The sequence below is a fragment of the Syzygium oleosum genome, unplaced genomic scaffold (genome assembly GCF_021117445.2).
Source record: "Syzygium oleosum isolate NSW1041296 unplaced genomic scaffold, Sole_v2.1 Sole_v2.29, whole genome shotgun sequence".
Taxonomy (NCBI): domain Eukaryota; kingdom Viridiplantae; phylum Streptophyta; class Magnoliopsida; order Myrtales; family Myrtaceae; genus Syzygium; species Syzygium oleosum.
In genome coordinates this window covers 2,358,933-2,378,694 of record NW_026607513.1, presented here as the reverse complement: position 1 = coordinate 2,378,694, position 19,762 = coordinate 2,358,933, and the positions used below count along the sequence as shown (strand labels likewise).

General features: G+C 38.5%; 2 protein-coding genes across 3 annotated transcripts; one reads left to right on the top strand and one right to left on the bottom strand.

The window, feature by feature from the left end:
- Positions 1 to 5,662: 5,662 nt before the first annotated feature.
- On the bottom strand, positions 5,663 to 7,883 carry LOC130135202 (uncharacterized). The gene is made up of 3 exons (XM_056303756.1): positions 7,874 to 7,883; positions 6,960 to 7,319; positions 5,663 to 6,140 (listed from the first exon to the last, which is right to left on the bottom strand). The coding sequence occupies exons 1-3, from the start codon at positions 7,881 to 7,883 to the stop codon at positions 5,866 to 5,868; spliced, it is 645 nt and encodes a 214-aa protein (XP_056159731.1). The 3' UTR covers positions 5,663 to 5,865.
- A 5,551-nt stretch (positions 7,884 to 13,434) lies between these two features.
- On the top strand, positions 13,435 to 19,190 carry LOC115677899 (phosphatidate cytidylyltransferase 1). 2 transcript variants are annotated; one of them, XM_056303799.1, is made up of 12 exons: positions 13,435 to 13,688; positions 14,305 to 14,443; positions 14,535 to 14,788; positions 14,906 to 15,057; positions 15,669 to 15,810; positions 16,969 to 17,125; positions 17,490 to 17,537; positions 17,623 to 17,709; positions 18,024 to 18,152; positions 18,234 to 18,290; positions 18,482 to 18,565; positions 18,640 to 19,190. In XM_056303799.1, the coding sequence occupies exons 2-12, from the start codon at positions 14,387 to 14,389 to the stop codon at positions 18,727 to 18,729; spliced, it is 1,257 nt and encodes a 418-aa protein (XP_056159774.1). In that variant the 5' UTR covers positions 13,435 to 13,688; positions 14,305 to 14,386; the 3' UTR covers positions 18,730 to 19,190. The 2 variants fall into 2 exon arrangements, with proteins under 2 accessions (XP_056159774.1, XP_056159775.1); XM_056303800.1 differs by lacking the exon at positions 13,435 to 13,688 and adding an exon at positions 13,988 to 14,121 and having other exon boundaries at positions 14,307 to 14,443.
- Positions 19,191 to 19,762: the final 572 nt, after the last annotated feature.

Genomic DNA, 19,762 nt, shown 5'->3' with positions numbered 1-19,762 from the left:
ATTGCCATATTGTAGTTTTTTTTTAGTGGAAACATCGAGAAATAATGTTACTACTTAATAGAAGGATTTACATAGTTTAAAGCTAACTTAGCCTAACCATCCAGAACCGAATTACAAGACTTGGAAATTTATATGATTTTACAGCTTCATTTATTTCGTGAAAAATTACTATGGAAAAGATTTTTTATAATGATAATAGCTTGTATTCCTTGAAATAATTAGTCACTGGAAAATGTTTTATTATCCGTAACAATTTATGCCTAAACATTTTTCATGGGTGGTAAAAATACATTTCGTTCATTTTTTTGTATGCAATACAAGCGATCATGAATATGCACACATCCTATAATCATATTGAATCGATCATATACACTATGCATAGAAACCGCCCACCAACGCCCATTCAAAGGTTTGCTCGTCGGAAAGGAGAAATCAAGGACTTGAGCGGCATGGCTCCGCATGGATGTCGGTCTTTTCCATCTTAGTAATAGATATTCGCCTCAAAGGGGGTTCGCATAAAGATATATGCTTATGAAACAAACTAAGGTGGCTCTTCAATAACACTCCATGTCTTCTTTTCCGAATATGCTGAACCATGGTCACGGGCGGCGACTTTAAGGAGCATATTGGATCTAGCAATAGCAACTTTTCACTGGAGTCCACCTAGGGGCTTAAGGGCAAAGTTTCATCAAAAGTGCACCATTCGAGCCGAAAGTTTCATTAAAGTCCACGGTATGAACTAAGATAAGAGACAAGACATTGGACCAAATTTCGTGACATAGACAATCCATTCGATTTATTTATGGAAATTACTTCCTCGAATGCTTTTTAGCTGTTCTTGCGAAGTTGGCTAGCTAGTTGCGTTAAAACACTAAATTTCTTTTACTAGAAAGTATGATGCAAAGGACAACTCTCATCCCTCACATGTGACAGGTTGTCCCATTTAGGACATTCGATTTCGATATGTCGATCAATTCCAAGTCCAACTGGAATTTACGATTCGATATTTTGTAATTGCAATTGATTTGGTGGAGGATGATGTGGTCCTTCGAGAGGACCTAATCAAAATAATTTTTAAGGCATGTAGTTAGTTAAACCAACCTTGGCATCTCCATAGTAGAGGTGATCGATCATTAAGTAAGGACAGGCTAGGCAGGGCCCTAGGGTTATGCCTAACCGGTTTTGTATAGACTTGCCGTTCGACAAAAGGTCGATACTATTTTCCGGGTCGTGTAAGGTTGGCTCAAGTTCAATCGGGCTGAAGTAAAGACAACCTTTTTGAATCCTAGTACTCCGTTTGGATGATTTGAGTTGAGGACTATAGAGAAAGAACTTAACTTCCTCCTCTCCTCACAAAAACTTCAAAATATATCATCTTCCGACAGAGCCTAATGTTTCATATGCTAGGAAAAATTAGGAGAGAAGAGAAAAGGTTCTAGAAGCACAACCATTTTTGGATGGAGGGAAAGGATTAGGAGAAATTCTAAGAGATAATGAGAGATGCGTTCGATCAATTTTACGTAAGGATGAGGTCGGGCCAGGCAGATCGAGCCTTAATGCTTCTTTCGGCATGGCCCGATCCCAGTTTAAATAAAAAGGCTTGGAATGAATTAGGTTGCACTAATTCGGACTTGCCTTGAATTTTCATTGTATTTTTTTCTAAAAGATTAAAAATGTATTAGTTATTAAATTGTCGACCTCAAAATCACTTCTATTATATGTTTGGCCATTTGGGGCCTAAGCATATCAGGCCCAAAGGCTTGGACCGACCCAAAAAGAAAATTAACGAAAGCTAGAAATCTCGGGTCGGGCCTTTTCAAGACCGAGAATATGGGCCGGCTCAGTCCAAGCCGATCCGAGCTTTTGAGCTCACTATCTTTTGTGCTCGCCCCTAATTTTATGTATACTTTCAAACCCTTCAAATCTCTCCAAATATGAAGGATATGAATGGATTTGCGTAACAACAAATAAATGTATTCTTTTTTCTCACTTATACCCTTAGTTTACATCTATCTATAAATACACAAAAAGAAATTTATGTTATAATGTATTCTTTTCTTTTCTTTTCTTTTCTCTCGCTTGGATCCAAACAACATCATAACTCAATCTCTTCAAATCTTCCTTTTCTTTTCCCTCATAATCTTTTAAATCCCTTATTTTCTTCCTAATCAACCCCATCCAAACTGAGAGTACAAGAAGAGGCAGATAAACCCTTTCAAAGTAAAAATGTTTTACTAATTTAGAAAAAATTACGAGATAGTTAGAGAAATCGAGTTAGAGAAATCGGGTGTTTTACAAAAAAAATTATGGCACTATTACATGAAAACTAAAATTAAATGTTTAAAGTCAAATTAAACTCCCATTAAATTTCGAAAGCACTGCTTTTTTTTTTTTTTTTCATAAGAGGACAATACAAAAGAAATTATGTATAAAAAAATTGCAGTGTTGCACATTAGATCAGTCCTAATATGAGGCATTCGACATAGGATATCAAGATGTTGTCCATGCTCATTCTAGTTAATCAAACCAATCACAAAAAGAAAAATTCCCGTAAAGTAATTTATTCTGTTCACCGCATCTCATTGATAGGAAATGAGTTTTTATGTAATTTCACAAGACATGATTTTGTCGTCTGCTTCGGTCATTAATCTTTGATTCAACTCTCCATGATCATCATTTTTTTTAGTCATACTCTCCATGATCATCATTGTCATCAGCAAATTCAGTACTCATCCCTTGGAGAATAAAAGATGATGACATCAGCCTCCACAGGCGACCTGAAGCTTACTTTCTTCGTTGACCTCCCACTTTCAGTCCTTCGAATAGATGCTGAAGACACCACACCTTCTTCTTGTTCTTCTTCTCTATCATCTTCTCCACTAATTTTCAGTGGCCTCTCCAACGAAAAACTGTCCCTGGCCTTACACGGCATAGCCGTTATTGATATCGAAGTTTCATCGACCTCCAAAGAAGGTGGATACACCCCCTTGAACTGTGGGGAGAACACAAAGGGCTCGCCTCCATAGCTGCATCCCGGTTCTCTACCAGGAGAAGACAAAATCCATTCCCTCAAAGTCAAACTTTTGACCATTGTTGTGATCTTCTTCTGATCTGGTGGCGGTGATTCACATTGCTGCTCTTGGTATCTCCTCTTCTTTCCCCTCGTCTTTCTCCTCTTCAACACGCTTAAGCATTCCTGTCCCGCATTCGAACTGTTATTGTCGTCGGGGTTGGCCTTCTCAAAATTCGCATGCCTGCTCCTCGGCTTGTTTGTGCTCAGCACTGAACCCATGGTCAGACTTCGGATCCACCTCTCCAAATGAACGACGCCAATAATTAAAGGAAGAATAAAGAATAGTAATGAATCGATGAATGATTGAATGGGAAACAGATCGACTCAAGTGTTCTCAAGCGGATTATGTAGGGTTTCGGAGAAAGAGATGCCGATCTCGGTCTCTGCTGGTTGACTTGGTAATAATCTATTTCTGTCCGTTCTTATTAAGGGGGTGCTATCCTTATCTTTGCAGGAGTTTCGCTCTTGTGCTTTTCTATCTTTTTGCATGGGAGTATTATCATATGACAGCTAATTAGGTTAAGTTCTCGTCTTGGGATATAGCATATTTACGTGAGAATTTCTTGTTTTATGGTTTAGGCCGTGACGTGGTCCAAGGTTGATGCCTTTTGGACAAATTTGGCGACAATAACAAAGTTAGGTTGATGTAATTGAAATGCGTAGTGTGTGTAAAGACAAGAACGACATCAGTTATAAAGAATCCACAGGTTCTCCCATGGCCGCCTTTCTTATATAGCTTTCTTCCTTTGCTTTGATAAAAACAAATGTAGCCATCTCTCTTGTTTTGGCTCTCGAGGAGGTGATTTAGGATCTCTATCATATTTGTTGTCGCTTGGCTAAATTGATACAATCCCTATGCTTTAAGGATATCCCGATTAGAGAAGATTGATTCGATATTTGGTTGTTTGGTTGTCTATGAAACTATGATTTGAGCCGCTTTTTTCGATATGAACATTGGAGCAAACGAAGAAAAGGATGAACATTGGAGCAAGTAATTTTCTTCTGTGAGAATCTCAATTCGAGTCTATTTCAATCTACAATGATCTGTTGTGGCTATGCGGATAGGTCTTTTCTGTGTTCACTGAAACTTGTCACAATGGTATTGTTGTGGTCAATCCCCACTATTTCACCTAGGTCATTTTTTTGGAGTTTAAACAATTCGATCCTCACAATAAGATATTCCATGAAGTTCATAGCCTTCGGACATCTCAGGAGATTTGGCTCGCTTTTGAATGACACTTTACTAATCGCTACATGGCCAAAGAAATTGGACTAAAACTTGATTTTCAAAATGCCGTCGAGAACCTCACCAATCCATGTTTGACTATTTTTCGGTATCTAAAATCAATTGCGGACTCTCACCGCAATCAATTGGCCCGCCTCCGACAAGAACTTAGTGATTCAAGCCCTCAATGCGCTCCAGAGTAGAATGAACGGGTTCGTGAATGGTCTTTGTTATGTTGTTTCCTTCTTCTTTTTTCTTTGTTTTAGTAAAATATGTAGCATTCTCTCTTTGTTTTTGGCTCCGGAGTAGGTGATCTAGGATCTCTTTCATATTTGTCATCGCTTGACTAAATACAATGCCCTTTTTAGTCCATGCTTTTACAATATCCAGCTACACAAGAATGATTCGACACACCTGTTATCGATCAAGCAATGTATGCAAAGACTATGGTAAACGTTGTGCGTTTCCTTTTGGCTTATGAAACGTGTGTATAGTTGTATTCACGAAAACTGCCCTGCGAAGGATAGTAGCAGTATATATAAAATCGGACTCATCCACCCGGGAATAAAAGATTCAAAAACAAGCGTTCATATCTTCAAAAGACAAGCAGATGCGCCACACTCAACTTATATACATCCAGATTTTCACAAGTGTAAGATGCACACAAGGCAGTGGTGCATCAACCTTCTCATAAGATCGAAACTGAGTTTGATCCAATGAAATTACTGAGACAGTACTGAGTTGCTGCAGATGAACATACCTCTCGGCTCGGCCTCTCTTCAGGCCGTGCTTTTTCCCGAAAGGATATCACCAGAGAAAGCTGTGCCGAGTCCTTGTAGTGGAGGAGAAATCACAAGGAAACTATTGAACAGCTTATCTTTCATCTCTTTGGTTCAATACATTCTCTCTTTTCCAAATATTTGCCATTGAAGAAAACTAAAGAACACCTCACACCATAGAGTCCAGACTCTGCTGCCCTGTACAAAGTAGCAGAATAGCAAATCTAAATTTACACTCAAATGAGTATCACCAGGAAACTGCCTAGAGTATGGATTCTATTTCCGTAAACTAGACGGAATAGTTCAGATTAGTAGGTACAGATTTAGTTGATAAAAGCAGAATCATAAAGCAAACTTTACCTGCAGACTACATTTTTGTCTCTTTGTTGCTTGGACGAGAAATGGATATGAATTCAGTGCCTGGAGCAGTGAATTCTGTTCTTACTTTCCCAGCTCTTTGGTTATTGAGAATGCAAGTTTCCTAGCCTCCAAAAAGACTAGCTAAAATTGCATTATTGCAATCAGAACTAATGAAGCAGAGTTTCGAAAGAAATGGAAAAGAGAAGAATCGGCACAGGAGAGAGATGAGATGGAAATCCATACTTAGAACATTGCTTAAGAACATTTTACAGATGATTGATTACAGATTCCGCTCATTATTTACAACAGTGAGCACAAGACCTAACAAACTGACACTGCAACTTCTTTTGCACTAACAATTAACGGCCATAAGAAACCAGCTCTCAACTTATGATCGTACTGTTGGACACACTAGCTCGCACGACCAGTCATGGGATGGCCTCATAGTCGAAGTTCTCAACCGCATCGGAATTCTTTGGCTGGTGAAGTATCGGATCAAACAATTCCTTGGGGTTTTCACTGGAAGTCACCTTGTCGAATATTCTGTCTTTGGCAACCACAGCAAATTTTCTTCTGTCACCGTTTTCCTTGTCCGTCGGAGAGAAAACCAGCTTAGACAATCTATCTGTCTCAATCTGTTTCCAGTACTTGTCGCATTCCGCTGTTCCTTCATGATTAGATGGTAGGTGTCGACAACCTGCTCCTGGCCATTGCTTAAGAACATTTTACAGATGATTGATTACAGATTCTGCTCATTGGTTACAACAGTAAGCACAAGACCTGACAAACTGACACTGCAACTTCTTTTGCACTAACTATTAACAGCCATAAGATACCAACTCTCGACTTGGTAAACCAACACTAAAATCCACAGATTCATCAGCAGATACACCAGAGTCTGCACAATGTAGAAAAACAAAATACAGATACAGCAAAAGCCACCTCCCAAATTCGAGCTTCACAAGGCATTACAGTTTACACATGCTCAATGGTGATGCCCTCCCCAAGTCCCAGCTACACTTCGAGTATTGCTACGAAGAACTCGATTCAACTCCAACCATTTTGCATTCAAGAAACCAGTAATGATTGCAGTGCCATAGCATTCGATTAAATATGCAGAAACTTCTCGCTCTGAGCTAAAAACAGAAGGACGAACTGAAAATTCTCTACCTTCACTAGCAAAAACAAAGAAAAACAAAAAGGATTGCTCGATCAAGCAAAATCGAGATCACCCACTTCTCATTTAATCACCGGATCTGATTTAAAATCCAACTCCAACAAGTCCAGACCCCCCAGAAAAAGAACAAATGAAAAACATCAAAATCAAGATCATATCATAAGAACAGAGAAACAATGAAATTTACAATTAGGGAGAGGACAAACAGAGAGACCTTGGATGCCGGAATCGAGTAAAATTTCCATATAAACTCCTCAACCAAAAGGACACCAAATCAACAACAAGCAAACTCAACGGGGCTCAGATATTCACATGCAATTATAATCCAGAGCGAGAATCAGAGACCTTGGATGCCGACGGAGGCGGGATCGAGGAGCCACCCGCGCTTCTCACTGGAGGAACTGAGGGGAAACCTGACAAGATTGGCCTTGCGGTGGTCGTCCTCTCTGCTCCGCTCGCTGTGGCGACTAGAAGAGAAGCGCGAGGCGGAAGAGGAAGAGGAGGAGAGGGATCCAAGTGAGGAGAGGGAGAAGGCGGAGAGGTGGAAAAGGGAAGGCGTGAGGAGAGCCAGAAGGGGGAGAGGTGGAAAAGGGAAGGCGTGAGGAGAGCCAGAAGGCGGAGAGGTGGAAAAGGGAAGGCGTGGGGGCTTCTTGAGGGAGCGGACGAAGGACTGAGAAGGAGAAGGTACTAAGGTAGGGTGAGAGACTTCAATGCACTCATTTCGAAGTTAATACTCCAACAACCAGAATGTCAAGTGACTTCAAAGCACTCATCTGAAGAAAACGTCCTTGTTCTGGTTGAACTAAGCTCTCTCTGTCTCTCTATCTCTCTGTCTCTCTCCCGGGGGTTAGGTGAGAGACTTCAATGTTCTCATTAAGAAGTTGGTGCTCCAAGAACTGTATAATTCAGCAAAAGCTTCAATGCACTCATCTGAACAAGACGTCCTTGGGTTGGTCTGCTTGAAGTAAGCACTCTCTCTCTCTCTCTTCAATGCACTCATCTGAAGAAGACGTCCTTCGGTTGGTCTGCTTGAAGTAAGCTCTCCCTCTCTCTCTCTCTCTCTCTCTCTCTCTCTCTCCAAGATGATTTTCAATGCACGTATTCGTCATCACACGAACTAGGACATGGAGAAGTTCTACTCACTGTTTCGAAATTCTGCGAACCCTGCATTTGGTGTGCGTTTACCCTATCGTGCTTTCATGCAAAAGCATAAAAAAAATCATATTTTTAGACTTTTTTTTCATTCTTTTCTATATTACCCAAGCACATTTTTACTCTCATATGATATTGAAAATATATGCTATTATGTTACAATCTAGATTTATTTATTTACTGATTTATATCTATTTTTGTCATCGATTCCAAAGTGATGCCAACTAATTATGTATTCAATCAAGTTTAAATATTGGCAGATTAGCATTGTGGGGTTGAGGTCATAATTTGCACATATCAGCTTTCGGTTGTCATACGTATTGGTATATTGTACTAAAATTTGTTTTTAATTGTATTGATAATAATTGTTACTCTTTGATTTTCTTATGATGGTTAATTTTCAAGTTTAAATTAGTGTTACCTTATATAGTAAGATCAGTGGTTCCCTTACGTGGTTGAAAATCATGCCGCTTTGACAAAAAGTAAAAGCTACTTCTATTTTTTATTAATTAAAAGCTAATTCTTCTTTTCTATATATAGTATACTTACTTTTGGAAAATATTCTCCTTTGGAAATATTTTCCGATCATTTTCCTGGAAAATGTTTTCCGAACATAATTTTCCGGTGTTCGGCGACCAATATGAAAAAGTTTCGGAAAATATTTTTCGCCGGCGGCGGCGGTGGCAGCGGCGGCCGGCGACTGCGACGGGCGGCGCCAACGGCGGTGACCGGCGATCAACTTCCTCTCCCACGGAAAACATTTTTCCTCCCATGGGCAATTTTGCCTTCACTTTGGGAGAAAATGATTTCTCTTTGTAAAAATAGGAAATCATTTTCCTCAAAACAATGAAGGATTTGGGGGTGGGGAAGGAAAATGTTTTCCCACCCCGAACACCGGAAAACGCGAAAAATGTTTTCCGGAAAAATATTTTTCCGCAAACGAAACATAGAAGGTAAATTTTCTTCAAGAGTACATTAAGGCTCCATTTATTTTGCGAAAAATGAAGATCGCTTATATCGCTCACAAAAATAAATGAGTGAAAAATATTTTCATCATTCACGAAAAAGTTTGGGCATATATTGTTGTTGATAATAAAATTACTTTTCATTGATAAATTATTTCAAGTAATACAAAAGATCATTTTTAAGAAAATGGTTTTCAAATTATTTATTTTCAGCAAAACAAACGGAGTTCTCTTCTCATTTAAAGGTACTTTGTAGTACATTTGTTTCAAGTAGTCTCTTTGTCATTAACTCTAATATTCATCCATTCATAGACATAGAAACCCTAACATCTAATATTGAGTTGAAAGTTAAAAGCATAATAGCTGGACATCAGTCTATTTCATTAAATGAGTACCAGGTGTTTTTAAATAGTTTATTTTATTGAACTGGCACCTCTATTTAATGCCTATCTCGTCGCATTGAATTGTAGTTTAAATTATATTTGTGTTATGCTTCTCATAAATTTCTTATTCCTCCAATCTAGGGCAAACAGCCCCACCAATCAAGGTACTATTTACTTTACAATTACATACAATCACATGAAAAAACACGTCTCTTCGAAATTATGTTAGATGGCGCATGCGCTTCTGAAATAGTGTATTCTTAATATTTGCATAAATGCACACCTTTCTTCGAAATAGTATGTTCGAATAGACATTTTGCTTCGTATTTCCAGAAGTAGCTTGGACAAACATTTTATTAGATGATATGAATGCAGAAATTTTTTCTCAAGACAGTAAGAGTGAATAGACACATTTCTATATGTTTTTAATGGTAATTAGATGGTATTTGTTTTCTTATATAGTATGCTTGCTACGTGATTACATTTCCTCTTAAACCTTTGAATTCACAACATCTTTCATTTTAACTACTTCTTTCTATTTCGATAAATTATAATTTATCGAAATAAGTAGATAATCATTCAACATTAAATATGCCTTTATTTTATTTGTTATTACTGTCTCGTTCTTTAATGAAACTGTCTCATTGTATGTTAAGAAAATCCAACGACTTCTCGAATGACTTGATATATAACTAATCATTGTGATTTATGTGATTAATCATTAAGGGCCGCACTTTTCCCACTCCTAGTTTGGCTAAAACACTCCCAAATAAAGTATTGTGACCATTTTACCTATTGTGGGTCCCACCTTTCAGCATCCTTTGCATTTTCGTAGTGTTCTTTCTTAGTTTTCTTCTTTTGCGGGTCCCGCTTTCCTTATCTTCATCCTTCCCTCTTTCTCTCTCCTTTTACTTTCTTTTTTTCTATGTTTGAGATAGTTTTTGCGTCGATTTTTCATGGTGGGTGTTGGATAAATTGATTAAATCTGGAGTGTTGGTTAACATTAAGTAATGTGGTAATTTTCCTTATGATGAGTTCTGGTCAATGAAGATTGAAGGCGCTTTTTTATTATTTTTCTTCTTTCATCTCTCTCTTTTTTTTTTGTTTGGGAAAAGTTGGTATTGATGTATTTCTTGTTTAGTGTTGAATCTGATTAAAGTTTATGCTTTTGAGGATCTTTAGTGAGGCCTATTGGCATTGCTGATTTTCTCTCCTTCTGGGGATCTATTTTACTTTCACCAAGTGAAAAAATGTTTATCAACCCGTTAACTTCTAACTATCGAACTTACGGATTTCTTTGACCCAGTTAAGATAGGGCACGCATTTGATTTTTTGAGTGGATTTTTAGTATTCTTTCATTGAAATTTTCCCTAAACTGGTTTCCGTTGACCTTCTTCTTTTTGCAATATGTTTGGCAGAATGATTTCAAGATGCACATTTTGATATCTCCCCATAATATTGATCTAATTATGGTTCGGTCTTAGTAAAGGATGAAGGATTTTTTCCTTAGTTTTCTTCTCATTTTAATAGGTTAATTGAAACTTTTACCATTTTGTTTCCGGTTCTTGAGAAAGTGGAAAACAAGCGGGCACGCCAAGTGCATTTTCGCATATTAGTTGGTAAATCTTTTGGTGGCGGTGCAAAGTATGGTTGGATCCTTCTTATGTATTATATTGGGTTGGTTTGGAATAGAGAATGGCTTCCATATGTTGCATAGCCACCAATTAGATCGAGAGAACATCATTGGATTGAGTTATGTGCTTTTATGGAGGTGATTATGATGGCATTTTCTCTAAAAAATGAATTGGTAGGATATCTATGCAGTTTCGTTTCCGTGCATTTTTTTTTCTAATTTTCAAATGGCCTACTTTATTGTCTTCTATACATGATCATTCCATGTAGGTAGTTTAGACCAACACCATACAGACTTCACATGGAACTGCTCAAGAGACATGCTTTTAACCTCAAATCCCATATAGATCGGTCAAACCATTAAAAGTGAGTAGCTTATTTTTTGTCTTAGTTTTTTTAGACATCACATTTTTTGGACTTCTTTTCACCCACATTTTTTATTCATGCACTTGCAATGTCGCTGTCATCCTAAAGGCGAACTCAGGTGCAATAATAACTACCTTGGCAAGAAATCGCCGCTCGGAGCCTACCTCACAACCTTACCTCTCTCCGACTCTCACGCTCAGCATCCGCCTCAACTTCGCCAGAGGATGCCACGTTTTTTTGTAAAACGTGGGATTCGCAAGAGAGAGAAAGATAATTGTCGAGAGAAAAAGAGAATGATGAAGACGAAGGAAAGTGGGACCCACAAAAGAATAAAACAAAAAAAAAAGACAGCAAGGGAACAATTATGACGCTGAAATGTGGGACCCATAATGGGTGAAATGGTCATAACACTTTTATTGGCGAGTGTTTTAGCCAAACTAGGAGTGGAAAAAGCGCGACCCATCATTAAATGTCAAATTCTCTTCTTCTTCTTTTCTCTTCACGCTTCAAAGTTAATAAATATCGTACATTTAATAACACTCACAGCATGATGAAGAATACTCAAAGCACGCTATAATAAATTCGGGTTTCAATGAACTTTTTCGGTAAATATATATGGCCTTGTCACGTGCGCAAGGCACACGACAATTTACTCATTACATAAGGCATACGTAGAGCTTCCCAATTATTATTTAGCATATTTCTTTGAACAACAACATTCATTCATTATTTTGTACACTAGGTTGAAGCCATCAGATTATCACTACAAGTTCACGGCTGCTTGAGGTATCGGGATCGCCAAATTAACCTAATTAAGGCTATGCTCTTTTACTAAGGTCAGTGAACAGTGAAATTAACTCCAATCATTAGAGCTCTATAATGAACTTCGAACTAGCATTGACTTTAATTTCCCTAGGCTTCTCTACCATACACGAGAAGAGACAGAGTCAGCATCTTATCCTAAAAAGGTCAGGCGGCGGATAACATCCAAACCGACATTTTCCAGAAGAGTCACGCTCGTTGCCACGACCCTAATAGCAACGTGTCTAATTAGATGTGGGGGTCCATGTTGCCATAGTTTCTTTGTGTTAGTTATATGATGTTTTCTGGACTGATCCCCGCTTCATAGACCATGAAGAATAGTGGTGCTGTTCGATTCCCGGATTGGAACGGTTCCGCTCTAAAATTGAGAACCAGATCGGACCATACAAGTCAGTCCCATTTCGATTCCCGGGTTGGACCGGTCCGATTTAGGGTTTTGACCGTTTCCTTTTCTTTACTCTTTAAAAGAAAAGGAAAAAAAAAGACATAAGGGTCCGGTCCGGTTCGGGCAGTTCGGTTCCGCACCTGAAATTAGGAATCATATCGATTATTCTCGATTTCAAAATTTTAGAATCAGGAACCGCCCAAAACCGGCTAGTTCGGATTACGTGGATATCCGTAACGAAGATGTAATTGAGCCTAATAACATTAACTTTAGATTTTCGGAAATCGAGGTATACATATAATTCAAGTCATCCGTAACAAGAAGAATGTGGGACTCATTCCTAACCTAAAGGCCCTTTTTTTTATGAATAATAATACCGTTGGATATAAGCTTGAGAAAGATCAATGAGGCTTAAGCTCGATAATGTTTCATTATACTAGGTCAATTTTTTTTATTATGAGGTACTTTTTTTTTGCAAAGTATTATAATATTATAAGGTACTTACAAAGTATAATTTTCCGTACTTGTAGCCACCATTCTTTCTCCATTGTTCGATTCGGGGCCTTTTCTTCTAAAAACATAAATTATCTAATATACCGTTCGACTAACTTCACGATGCACGCAAATCTTTTCGTTCACATCGTGGATGAGATTCTACTCATAAAGGGGAAAGTCTTGAAGGAAACTTTAAAGCTTCGTTTATTTTGAGGAAAATGAGTGATTTTGAAGAAATTTTCCCAAAAAAAATCGTTGGTATCGCTTGAAGTAATTAATCAATAAAATTATTCTCACTATCGACAATAATTTATATTTAAACATTTTCGAAAACGATAATAATATTTTTAATTAATTCATTTTTATAAGTAATACAATCGATCATTAATTATTCATTTTTCGCGAAACAAGCGCATCATAAATAAATCTCAAATTCAAATTCATTTGAACTTTGTGTTCTTGACCCATCTTTACCTTTTTCAATTTCAATTTTAATACTCCAAGCCAGCCTGAGATTGCACGATCTCCACGTGTGACGTCCTCTCTATCTGCCACGTGTTAGGTTCCGCCCCTGTCTCCTCTCCCTCTCTCTTCCCCCTCTCTCTGCAAGCACTTCTCACTGCAGCAGAATAAGAAAAAAGGCAAAAAGGAACAATTTTTCTTCCTTTTGCGTGCACCGTTCTCGATTCTTTTGGTCTTTTCCTCCACAAAATTAGCAACGAAGGGAGACGAAAGGGAAATTCCCACTTCCGTTCCCTCTCTCTCCCTCTCTCTGGCGTCGCTTCTTGTCCCTCCATTATTCGCTCTGGCTTCTCTCTCCCCTCCCTCCCTCCCTCCTCCCGTGGGATCTCTTGTTCTTGAAGCGAAACTAGGTTATAATCACTCCTTCACACTTTTGATTACATGGGTTGTGAATTGTTTTCATGGTTGCTGTTTTGATGGCGGTTCTTGGGTATGTTATTGTTTTTGTTGGGTCGGAGTTCTTGGGTATGTTCGAGAGCCCGTGATTTAGATGCAAATCGAGCTTCTTTTCGTTTCTTCTCCTGATTTTCTTTGTTGGGTCTGGTTTGTTATTGTTCCATGATGTTTCGTTCTTCTGATATTCTCTGGCGTCTCAGAGCATGATTTTGGTGGGATTCGCGTTTGATTTTGTCGTGTTATGTTGGGTCGGTGTGTTCTTTAGCTAATGTTGCACTGTGTTGGAATCTGTACTCGCCCGAGATGGGGAGAAATTGGAAGCAGATGAATTATTGTGAGTGACTGAAGATGCTAGAAGTGATTAGCTGAGTTGCTTTCAAAAGGAGTAAGTTACATTTTTAGTTGTTGGAGACAAGTTAATCCGACTGAGAATATGTTTTTCTTGGTTTATACTTCAGCTTGTGCATTTGTTCCTTTCGATTGTTCTTGTTGACATATTATTGTCTATCTGATTGTGTTATTGGAATGAACTGTCTTAAGTAATTTGCATTTGTTTAACTGGTATATCCGTTAGCAGCTCATTAGTTGAAATCAGCCGCAATCACTTCAAGAGTATGTGCATTTGCTATTGAGTGATAATTACAGAGTAGAGCGATGCAGAACAGCGGTTCTCAAACGCCTCGGGCTCGGCATCGTAGGCGTTCCAGTGAGGTTTGTAAATAGATGCTTTCTTGATCAGCTGTTGCTGCATTTGAATGCTGCCACTGTCTAATAGGGGGATCATTTTTTTTCATGTTGTCAGGTTGTTCAAGAAGCCAGTAAAGCAAATGGAACCCATTTGCTTGTTAACGATCAAAATAAGTACCGATCGATGTTGATCAGGGCTCACTCGTCTGTGTGGATGATTGGGGGATTTGCGTTAGTTATTTACATGGGTCACCTATACATCACTGCCATGATTGTCGTTATACAAATTTTCATGGCAAAAGAACTTTTCGCTCTACTAAGGAGAGACCCTGAAGACAGACGTCTCCCAGGAATTAGGATGTTGAACTGGTATTGCATAGATTTAAATCTACACGTACTGATTCATTTTTAGGGTTACTATGCAAGTGATCAGCATTAGTGAGGCTTATTATGGGAACCATTTCTTATTAACATGTCTTTGTTCAGGCACTTTTTCTTCACGGCGATGTTATTTGTATATGGACGCATTCTCAGTCAACAACTAGTCAACACTGTAACAACGGATAAGGTTTTATATAAGCTTGTCAGCAAACTTGTCAAGTATCATATGATTGCCTGTTACGCCTTGTACATTGCAGGTGCGTATCAAATGTTCAGAATAACTTGAACAGTTGCGATGGCTGTACTTTACTGTATATATGCCTGTGTGGATGATCTGATGTAGCCTGTCTGATTGGCGTGTTCTGCATGATGTCAATGTGTAGTGTACTGTTAATTAAGAAAATTGAGATTGGTCATTGTGAATTACGTTCTTTCTTCGAAGTCCATAGTTTGAAAAGTATTTTGCTAGGGAAGAATGGAAGGCAATTCAAAGGTACTAAATGTAAATATGAGGGTGGTTTTCAACCACACTTCCTTAACCATGTTGATTTTATCAATGCCACGCTCCGATCAACAACCTTAGGCATGTGCAAACATTACAATCATTCTAAGTAGGCTAACTCCATCTGTTAATCTGAGTAAATCCTCTTAAATTGACTTCAATGATTGAGATGTCAATCAAAACTGTAATTGAATTCTCATTTTTTTCCGGTGTTGCCACAAGGATGGAGTTTCATATTGCGCACAAAAATTGGACATGCTAGCATGGAAATGGATAATATTGATGTACAAATGGCTGGTGTTCTTGTCTGCAGCTTTTTACTATGAAAAATTGCTGATATAGGTAATCCTTGTTGACTTGAATCAGGCTTTGTGTGGTTCATTGTTACTTTAAAGAAGAAGATGTACAAGTATCAATTTGGCCAGTATGCCTGGACACACATGATTCTCATTGTGGTGTTTACTCAGTCTGCTTTTACTGTTGCCAACATCTTTGAGGGAATATTCTGGTGAGTCACTACATCTGGAAAAGGAAAGTTAAATCTTTCTGATCCTTTCGTCTATTTGAAAGCATGTAAAGATGCATGTCAAAGTCAAATTTGTATGCTGAGCCCAAAGTGTTATTATGCGTATCCTTGAGCCCTGCACTTCTCCTATATTTAAGTTCACTTGACTTACTCATCTGAGCTTGTCATGTCCACTTCCTATCCTATGTTTGATATCGTATTCTTGTGGGCCTGGAATTGTCGTGTATTCTTCTTTTTTCTTTTTTTATTATCTGTCCTTCATGATTGAAGTGTCCATATCAAACGAAATGATCAAAGTGTTTGCTCTCAGGTTTTTCTCTTTGAGTTCTGCAAGGTGCATGGTTAAGAGAATTATTTTGCCCTCATTTCTTTGTCACGGATTATTGCTGCAGCGTGGTACTTCTGTATAGTCAAAAGAAGTATCATAAAAGTGATAGATGCAATTCCTCTTCTTGATAGGTCCTCCATCCGTTGAAATCTTCGCTTTGCACAATCAATGTTCCATGAAAACGAAAGCTAGCTACTTTTGGCATTATGGTTTCTTCTGATTAAAAATGATACTTTAAGATGCCTTCAGGATTTCTTATGTGTCTCTATGTTGTTGTCCCCTTCTCTTGTTTGCACCCTTTATGTTTACTCACAGCTATGAATGATTTTTCAAGGTCATCTTCCTTTTTAATTTGGAGAGAGTGGACATAAGTTTGATGGAGCTTTTCAGTAAGCGTGGATAAATATCCTACGACTGTATCAGGAAGGGATTCGATAGGTATCTTGCAGAAATTTGCGATATTCACTTTTAAAAATCACTAGCTAGGATTCACCGTTGATTTGTTTTCCATGTAAGGATATTTGACATTTCTGATCTTGTAGAGTTTTTTTAGCCAACATCCGACATTTGAGAATTTGATGCCTTATTCACATTTTTCATGTGGTTTAACATCGTTGGAGTAGTCTAAAGGTTTTGATTTATCTGTCGAGTACCCTTGCTATGTGGAGTAATCTGTCACTACAAGTTTTCAATTGTATCTTTGAAGCTGTTAGTCTTTTGTGAATAAACTTTCAGCTTCTAGTTGCCTATTTGGTAATCAATGGCATGAGTAATTATACGTCATTGATGCAATAGTGTTATTGGTCCTGTAGGTTTCTTCTTCCAGCAACGCTTATTGTGATCAATGACATCGCCGCATATATCTTCGGCTTCTTTTTTGGAAGAACCCCATTGATCAAGTTGTCTCCAAAGAAAACTTGGGAGGGATTTATAGGAGCATCTTTTACTACTATGATCTCTGCATTTGTGGTGAGTTGTCAAGATATCTTACTGTACCTATGTCTTGTGCTGTTTTGGCTTGCATGTGTGCACATAATAGTACCCAAATGCTTACCTCTGTTTTGCTTGGAGGTGATGGAAGTAGACCTTTATTCAATTTACGCGGTTCACAATACTGTTTGTGTCATGGTAGGATGTGAGGTCTATTTTGGTTTTTGTGAGATAGGTTTTGTGCATTTGATCCTGTCTGGACAGGTTTTACTTCTCCTTTTGAGATTTTCATGCTTTGAGGGTAACTGGTCCCATATTGGCTTGTGTATAGTCTTTTTGCTGGTAATTATGACCAGATTCAGTTTGATGGTGGTAATCATGGTATGTTCTCATGTATATGCAGCTTGCGAGTATTATGGGCCGTTTCCAGTGGCTAACATGTCCGAGGAAGGTAGTTATTACTAAGACTTTTATTTGAATCATGTTCTGCTTCAGAATGATCTGAGGTCTTCAATGTCTCGTCCGGATCATCGCAGGATTTATCTACTGGTTGGCTCCACTGTGATCCTGGACCATTTTTCAGGCCAGAGTATTACTCTATATCCGGATTGTTTCCTGAATGGGTGAGTCAATTGCTCTCAATTTTATTGCTTTTTGTAACAAGTTGATTCTTGAACTGGAGATTTCCTTTGTGATTTTGATTTTTTGGAATGAACAATGTCTTTTCCTGCTCAAATTCTGAGTGTTGATTCAGTTGGTTAATGAGTTTCCTCAGCAGCTTCTAAAATCTGGCCTGATTAGTCCTCTCTTGTATGTTTGAGCTGTTTGAGCAATTGGTTTGCCTAAAGGAAATTCGTGAGATACGGGATCTAAGAGAGTTGGCATTATTTTTAAAAAATGTTTAGATTCAATGCCTTAGTTTGTTGTTAATGACCAGTTTCCATGGAAAGAGGTGGCAATAATGCCAGTCCAATGGCATGCTCTCTGTCTTGGTCTATTCGCGTCGATTATAGCACCTTTTGGAGGCTTCTTCGCTAGCGGCTTCAAACGTGCTTTCAAGATCAAGGTTTGTAATTTAAAACAATTCTAATTGGTCTGACTCAGATTCTGAGGTCTTGACACTCCATTTTACTCCTTTGTGCTACAGGATTTTGGTGACAGTATTCCAGGACATGGTGGAATAACCGATAGAATGGATTGTCAGGTGACATAATAATTAACTCAGAACATTCTCTTGTATCATTTGAAGTTGCACAGGATCAGTGTTTTTCTTGTTCTCTGTTGTATATTTGTCTTAGTTTCACCATTTCAGTTGGCTAGTGTGCATATTGTTTGAGAAATAGGTTTCGTGCTACGTGCCTCTTCTGCTTTACTAAGTCAGCTTCTCTACTTCAGATGGTGATGGCTGTGTTTGCATATATCTACCATCAGTCATTTGTAGTGCCTCAGAACTTGTCAGTCGAGATGATCTTGGAGCAGGTATGACGACATATATAATATCTTTTGAAACTCACTTTCCATTGAGAATGTCTCTGCTTGTTGATATCTTGCAGATTCTAATGAACCTTACTCTCGAGGAACAGCAAGCCCTGTTCATGAAGCTTGGGCAAATTATCAACGAGACGATGATTGCACACTCATAAGTAAGCATTGCAGCATCCAAGGACTTTTCTTAGTTAACTCATCGTCAGCCATTGACACCGAGCATGGCATGCCCGCAGGAGCTCAGTGACAAAAGGACACTGTATATGCTGTCGTTTCTGTCAGTATTTGCAGCATTCGCAACTGCTAGGGAGGCTTTTTGTTGGATGAATGTTTTGTACAGTGTATGCTAACCAATTGCGTAGGTGAAGTCTTGATTGGCTATATCGGTCTGTGAAACTTAGTCTGCTTCTTTTGTCCTCTGTTACTCTATTTGGCCCCTTTGGAGGGACAGTGCTTACCGGCGCTTTTTCCAAATTGTGACTATTGAGAAACATCAGATGCCCGATTATCAGACTAAATGAGATTATGTTTAGGAAGGGATAAGATTTAAGTGTCCCACCAAGATGAATGTCCCTTAAACCTTTTCTCTCAGCGAATCATATATTCTGATCTTGTTCCAGTTCTTCTTTCTTCTCTTGCAACGGCTGGTGGAGTCCTAATTGATTACTTTTGCTTATTGGATAAGAGGGAATCAGATGGGAATGGAATTTGGTATGCTTTGCTCTCGTATCTTTTGTTCTGTGTTGGCTTCTCCTATCGTGCCAAGATGAGCATCCTGATGGTGCGCCTATTCTTGCAGAAAGGAATGAGAAGTGACAACTGTTGTCACACGTGAATACTCTCGAGTATACCTTTACGTCCCTCTTACGCGTACTTATATTTCATATGTTTAATATAGACGAACAAACCTCGCCTCATTCGGGTTTAGAACACAGCAGAATCAACGCAAGCTAAGATTCATGTTGCTTCGGCATTGGAACAAATATCTATGTCCATACTTTATTCATCAGATCGTTCAGCTCACAAATCACTCTCTGTACGAGGGTGTATGTCTGCTTGCGCATGTGTTAAATCTTTTTATGGTGATTCGCGGCATACAGGCATCACCTGCTTCAACAGAATACAAGTGCAAGAAATAGGAAGTGGCAACCAAGAGCTTGCAAAATTCCAGTACAAAAACTCCTTTCCCTT